We start from the raw sequence: 6,737 nt of genomic DNA on the forward strand, positions 1-6,737 counted from the left end.
AACACCTTGATTAGATTCGAGTCTGTAACTCACTCCCGGGTATCTGTTATTCTATATATAAACCCCCCCGACTCCCTCGATTAGATTCCAGACTGTAACTCACTCCCGGGTATCTGTTATTCTATATATAAACCCCCTGAACCTCTCGATTAGATTCCAATCTGTAACTCACTCCCGGGTATCTGTTATTCTAAATATAAACACCCAGAGCTCCTCAATTAGATTCCAGCCTGTAAGTCACCCCCGGGTGTCTGTTATTCTATATATAAACCACCCTGAACCCCTCGATTCGATTCCAGTCTGTAACTCACTCCCGGGTATCTGTTATTCTATATATAAACCAGCCCGAACCCCTCAATTAGATTCCAGTCTGTAACTCACTCCTGGGTGTCTGTTATTCTATATATAAACCACCCCAAAACCCTCGATTGGATTCCAGTCTGTAACTCACTCCAGGATATCTGTTATTCTTCAGATAAACCCACCCCGAACCCCTCAATTAAATTACAGTCTGTAACTCACTCCTGGGTATCTGTTATTCTATATATTAACCACCCCGAATGCCTCGATTAGATTCCAGTCTGTAACTCACTCCCGGGTATCTGTTATTTTAAAAATAAATCCTCCGAACCCCTCGATTAGATTCCAGCCTGTAACTCACTCCCGGCTATATGTTATTCTATATATAAACCCCCTCAAACCTCTCAATTAGATTCCAGTCTGTAACTCACTCCCGGATATCTGTTATTCTATATATGCATCCACACCAAAAACCATGATTAGATTCCAGTCTATAACTCACTTCCAGGGTACCTGTTATTCTACATATTAACCACCTAGATCCCTTCAATTAGATTCCAGTCTGTAACTCACTCCCGGGTATCTGTTATTCTATATATAAACCGGCCAAACCCCTCGATTAGATTCCGGTCTGTAACTCTGGTGTAATGGTTCTGTTCAGTAATTTAATGGTTAGATATTTTACTTTTTATATCATATGTACAGGATAGCTAAAAATCAACTACAAATATATTTCCACATTATTTTACAATATCTCAGGGTGGAATAAAAGGCATTTTAATATTTTAATGGACACTTCACTGAGCTTTTTACTATCTGTATGGCAAGGAACATGGCTTTGATCAGTGTGCAACACTCAAACTGATTGGACAGTGTAGAGGGCGCTTTACTCTGTATCTAACCCCGTGCTGTACCTGTCCTGGGAGTGTTTGATGGGGACAGTGTAGAGGGAACTTTACTCTGTATCTAACCCCGTGCTGTACCTGTCCTGAGAGTGTTTGATGGGGACGGTGTAGAGGGAGATTTACTCTGTATCTAACCCCATGCTGGACCTGTCCTGGGAGTGTTTGATGGGGACAGTGTAGAGGGAGTTTTACTCTGTATCTAACCCCGAGCTGTACCTGTCCTGGGAGTGTTTGATGGGGACAGTGTAGAGGAACCTTTACTCTGTATCCAACCTTGTGCTGTACCTGTCCTGGGAATGTTTGATGGGGACAGTGTAGAGGGAGCTTTACTCTGTATCTAACCCCGTGCTGTACCTGTCCTGGGAGTGTTTGATGGGGACGGTGTAGAGGGAGCTTTACTCTGTATCTAACCCCGTGCTGTACCTGTCCTGGGAGTGTCTGATGGGGACAGTGTAGAGGGAGTTTTACTCTGTATCTAACCCCATGCTGTACCTGTCCTGGGAGTGTTTGATGGAGACAGTGTAGAGGGAGCTTTACTCTGTATCTAACCCCGTGCTGTACCTGTCCTGGGAGTGTTTGATGGGGACAATGGAAGTTTCAAGGCAGTTGTGACACAGCCTCACAGTCAATGTGCCCACGAGATCAGAATAAATCCACTGCTTGTATTCCCCCACACTGTGACGGGACACGTGTCTGCTTCTGTGATTCCCCCACACGGTGACGGGTCTGTGTCTGTGATTCCCCCACACGGTGACGGGACGCGGGTCTGTGTCTGTGATTCCCCCACACGGTGACGGGTCTGTGTCTGTGATTCCCCCACACGGTGACGGGACGCGGGTCTGTGACTGTGATTCCCCCACACGGTGACGGGACGCGGGTCTGTGTCTGTGATTCCCCCACACGCTGACGGGACGCGGGTCTGTGTCTGTGATTCCCCCACACGGTGACGGGACGCGGGTCTGTGACTGTGATTTCCCCCACACGGTGATGGGACAGGGGTCTCCGATTCCGCCCCCTCCCACCCCCCACCCAACACGGGTGACCCCCCCCAGACATGGGTGAAAGTCGGACCCTTGAACAAACACCCACACACCTCCTCCCGCTCCCGGAGCACCCACAGGTATCCAGAGATGACCCTGAGGGAAGCATCGCCTCGTCTTCCTCAAATCCTGTTTCATCCGATTGGAATCGACAACAACGCCTGAGAGTGGTGACCATCACAATCTGTGCCTGTCTCACCCTCTCACTTACCCGCTGTCTTGACGTATTAATTTGACAAAGTACTTCAATAAATATATTTGCTGAATTATACAGTCCGCATATTAATTAATTACAATTAAATATATGTTTTTCTTTTTCAATATACATTCTGTCAAAAACGCAGCCCTCGCAATAAATCTCTCTTTCCCTATCCTCAATTTCCTTCACCCTTCAGTGCTGGGCCAGCGAGGCACGTTTATTTTTTAGCGGTAGTTGTTGTTGGTGGGGGGGGGGGTGGAGTATTTTCACCCTCCCCCAGGCCTTTGCAGGCTTTCGTGCAACACAGCAAGAGTTTATATATATTTCTTGTGTCCTGTTTGTCTTTTTACATTTTAAAAAATAAAGGGTGTTGCGGGGTGGGGGCGGGGGTGGGGGTGGGGGGTGGGGGTGGGGGTGGTTGGTGGTGGTTGGGGAGATTCGGAGATTTTTTTTGTCCCACGCACATCTTGTGACGAGGGCTTGGAGGGGGTGGTTTTGCTGGGATAAGAAAGAAATCGAGGCCCAGGCTGTGATGATATGCAGGCCTGGGTAGGCTGACCCAGAAGGAGAGAGGGAGAGAGAGAGAGAGAGATAGAGAGAGAGAAAAAAAAAACAAGTAAAACCTCGGAAGTGAAGGGCTCCAGCAAAACCTGTCCGGAACGGGTCTTTGTGTACCTTAAAATGGAACTCCATTATTGCTGGTGCCTGCTTTACTGACTTGTACTGGGAGTTGATCGTTTTGAACTGCCTTTTCCTTCTGGGCGGGTAGGCCTGGTTAGCCCAGGATAGGCCCGGGTAGGCCAGATTGGCCGGGGTAGGCCTGGTTATCCTGGGGTAGGCCGGGGTAGGCCAGATTGGCCGGGGTAGTCCTGGTTAGCCTGGGGTAGGCCGGGGTAGGCCAGATTGGCCGGGGTAGTCCTGGTTAGCCTGGGTTAGGCCAGATTGGCCAGGGTAGGCCTGGTTAGCATGGGGTAGGCCAGATTGGCCGGGGTAGGCCTGGTTAGCATGGGGTAGGCCGGGGTAGGCCAGATTGGCCGGGGTAGTCCTGGTTAGCCTGGGGTAGGCCAGATTGGCCGGGGTAGTCCTGGTTAGCCTGGGGTAGGCCGGGGTAGGCCAGATTGGCCGGGGTAGTCCTGGTTAGCCTGGGGTAGGCCGGGGTAGGCCAGATTGGCCGGGGTAGTCCTGGTTAGCCTGGGGTAGGCCAGATTGGCCGGGGTAGGCCTGGTTAGCATGGGGTAGGCCAGATTGGCCGGGGTAGGCCTGGTTAGCATGGGGTAGGCCGGGGTAGGCCAGATTGGCCGGGGTAGTCCTGGTTAGCCTGGGGTAGGCCAGATTGGCCGGGGTAGTCCTGGTTAGCCTGGGGTAGGCCAGATTGGCCGGGGTAGTCCTGGTTAGCCTGGGGTAGGCCGGGGTAGGCCAGATTGGCCGGGGTAGTCCTGGTTAGCATGGGGTAGGCCGGGGTAGGCCAGATTGGCCGGGGTAGGCCTGATTAGCCTGGGGTAGGCCAGATTGGCCGGGGTCGGCCTGGTTAGGACATGGTAGGCCCGGATCAGCCGGGGTAGGGCCAGTTAGGTCATGGTAGGCCTCGCTAGGCCACGATAGGCTGGGGCAAGCCCAGGTGGGCCAGGGTAGGGCTGGTTAGGCCATAGTAGGCCAGGTCGGCCCAAATAGGCCAGGGAAGGCCCAGTTAGGCCATGGTAGGCCCGGATTAGGCCATGGTAGGCCCGGTTCGGCCGGGGCGGGCCCAGACAGGCCAGGGTAGGTCCGGTTAGGCCATGGTAGGCCCGGATTAGGCCATGGTAGGCCCGGTTCGGCCGGGGCGGGCCCAGACAGGCCAGGGTAGGTCCGGTTAGGCCTGGGTAGGCCCAGTTGGGCCAGAGTCGACCTGGTTAGGCCGAGGTAGGCCCAAATAGGCCGGGGTAGGCCCAGTTAGGCCATGAGAGGCCCGGTTCGGCCATGGTAGGCCAGGGTACCCCTCAGAACTCAGCGTCTACCACCTCCCTGACGACCGCTCCCTACTTTCGTAGGGAGGATCCTTCCGGGAGCGGGTACGGCGCTGAAATTTCCAAAGGGAGTGAGGTTAAGGAACGGTTCCCCACCGGCTCCCACCCACCACCCACCCCACCCCCCCCCCACCCCCCCCACCCCCCGAAACCCCTTCCCAAAGCTCCGCGCACCCTCCCCCACCCAACATCCCCCCACCACCCCCCCACCCTCCCCTGTTCCTCGGTCCCTCGCTCACACCACCGTGCTAATCCGGTTGACGGGCTTGGCTTTGACTCCGGTGGAGACCTGGTTGCCCGGCTGGCCGACCAGGCTCTGCTGGGGGTGCGGGGGCACGGGCGAGAGGGGCAGCAGCGGCGAGTAAGGGGAGTGCGGGGACTGCGGGGTGAGGGGGGTGAGGGGGGTGAGCGGGGTGAGGGGGGAGTGGGGCGTGAGGGGGGAGAGGGGCGAGTGGGGGGAGAGCTGGGGCGGCTGGTGCAGGGCCTGCTGCTGCTGCTGCGCATGCTGCTGCTGCTGCAGTGCATGCTGTTGCTGCAGCGCATGCTGCTGCTGCAGCGCATGCTGCTGCGCGTGCTGCTGCTGCAGTGCATGCTGCTGCTGCAGCGCATGCTGCTGCTGCAGCGCATGCTGCTGCGCGTGCTGCTGCAGTGCATGCTGCTGCAGCGCATGCTGCTGCACGTGCTGCTGCTGCGCATGCTGCTGCTGCAGTGCATGCTGCTGCGCATGCTGCTGCTGCAGCGCCTGCTGCCGTGCATGCTGCTGCTGCTGCTGCTGCTGCTGCAAGGCATGCTGCTGCACGTGCTGCAGGGTGTGGTGCACCAGCGGGTGCGGCTTGAGGGTGTGCTGCGCCAGCGGGTGCTGCGCCGGCAGCAGGTGCAGGTGGGGCTTTGCCAGCCCGGCGTGCTGCAGCGGCAGGGCCCCCGGGTGGGGGTGGGGCTGCCCGTAGGGCCCCAGAGGCTGGCCGACGGCGTAGGTGGGCAGCGGGTGGGGCGCCAGCGGGGACTGCGGCGAGCTGACGGGCGGGCGGGCGGGGTGCGCCAGGGCGGGGCGGGGCAGGAGCGGGGGCAGCGCCGGCCTCTGCCTGCACTGGCGCTGGAGGGTGACGTTGATGTGCTGGGGGTTGGGCTGGGCATGGAAGCGGTGGTGGTGGTAGTAGGGCGGCGGAGGCTGGCAGTACTGGGCGTGCAGCACTTGGATCTTGGAGGGCCCCTCGGACGGCCCGCCCTGGAGCTGGTAAGCCGGCTGGTAGGAGGAGGCCGGGTACTGCTGGGCGCCACCAGCCTGCGAGTGGGCATGCATGCCCTGCTTGCCCCGCTTGCTCCCAAAGAGGGAGCCCAGGAACGAGGCCGAGTTGGAGAGCTGTCGGTGCGGGCGCATCGTCGCCTCCTCCTGGATGGGTATGGGTCGCGGCTGCACCCGGGGGATGCTAATGATGGATCCCTGCAAGAGCGAGAGAGAGAGAGAGAGGGAGGGAGGGAGGGAGGGAGGGAGAAAAAAAAAGAAAGAGAACATCTCCTGGTTACACAGGCACCTTCACCAGACGCGCAGCCCCTGTCGCTGCCGATCAACACCAGTGCCAGACGGTGGGTCCCAGAGCCCCCCCTCCTCCCCCCCAACCCCGTGCGGTGAGGAGCGGAGCCGATCGTGCCACGGGGCGGGGGAGGGGAGAGTGGAGCTGGGGGGGGGGTGGGTTGGGGGGGGTTGCGGGGTGGTGGATGAGGGAAGCGGGAACGCTGGCAGGGTCAGGCAGTGCCCGTGGAGAGAGGAGCAGGGCCAATGGGGAGGGGGCCGGGTCCCTGCCCCTTCGGCTGGGCCCCTTCCCCCATCTCCCACGACGGGGCTGGAGAATCCCAGCCCACCTTGCAGCTCGGTGATGACCCAGAGCTGCATTGTGATGGGGTCAGCCTCAGCTCCGTTTCCCTCTCCATGCGTCTGACCGGCTGCATCTTCCCAGCACTTTCTGTTTTTCATTTGGAAGTTAGACAGTGTGTGTGTGTGTGTGTGTGTGTGTGTGTGTATGAGTTAGTGTGCATGTGAGTCTGTGTGTCTGTGCGTGTGTCTGTGTGAGTGTGCGTCTGAGTGTGCGTGTCCGTGTGTTTGTGAATGTGAATGTGTCTGTGTATGTGCGAGTGAGTGAGTGTGTGTGTTAGTGTGCGCGTGTGTGTGTCTGTGTGTGCATCTGAGTGTGTGCGTGTGAGTCTGTGCGTGTGTGTGTGTGAGCGTGTGTGTCTGTGTGTGTCTGAGTGTCTGTGTCTGAGAGTGTGTGTGTGTCTGTGAGTGTGTGTCTGA

The 6,737-nt window shown here is 57.4% G+C and overlaps 1 protein-coding gene across 2 annotated transcripts in view; it reads right to left on the minus strand.

Annotated features, from left to right (window-relative positions):
• Window positions 1-5,481: 5,481 nt before the first annotated feature.
• The window catches only part of LOC121272838 (IQ motif and SEC7 domain-containing protein 2-like), an 80,497-nt gene continuing 79,241 nt past the window's right edge, over window positions 5,482-6,737 (minus strand). For both annotated transcript variants that reach the window (XM_041179652.1, XM_041179651.1), the window contains exon 12: window positions 5,482-5,888. In XM_041179652.1, the coding sequence (XP_041035586.1) occupies window positions 5,875-5,888 (14 nt within the window). In that variant the 3' untranslated portion in view covers window positions 5,482-5,874. The remainder of the gene's footprint in view (window positions 5,889-6,737) is intronic.

The sequence above is a fragment of the Carcharodon carcharias genome, chromosome 35, assembly GCF_017639515.1.
Source record: "Carcharodon carcharias isolate sCarCar2 chromosome 35, sCarCar2.pri, whole genome shotgun sequence".
NCBI classification, from domain to species: Eukaryota; Metazoa; Chordata; class Chondrichthyes; order Lamniformes; family Lamnidae; genus Carcharodon; species Carcharodon carcharias.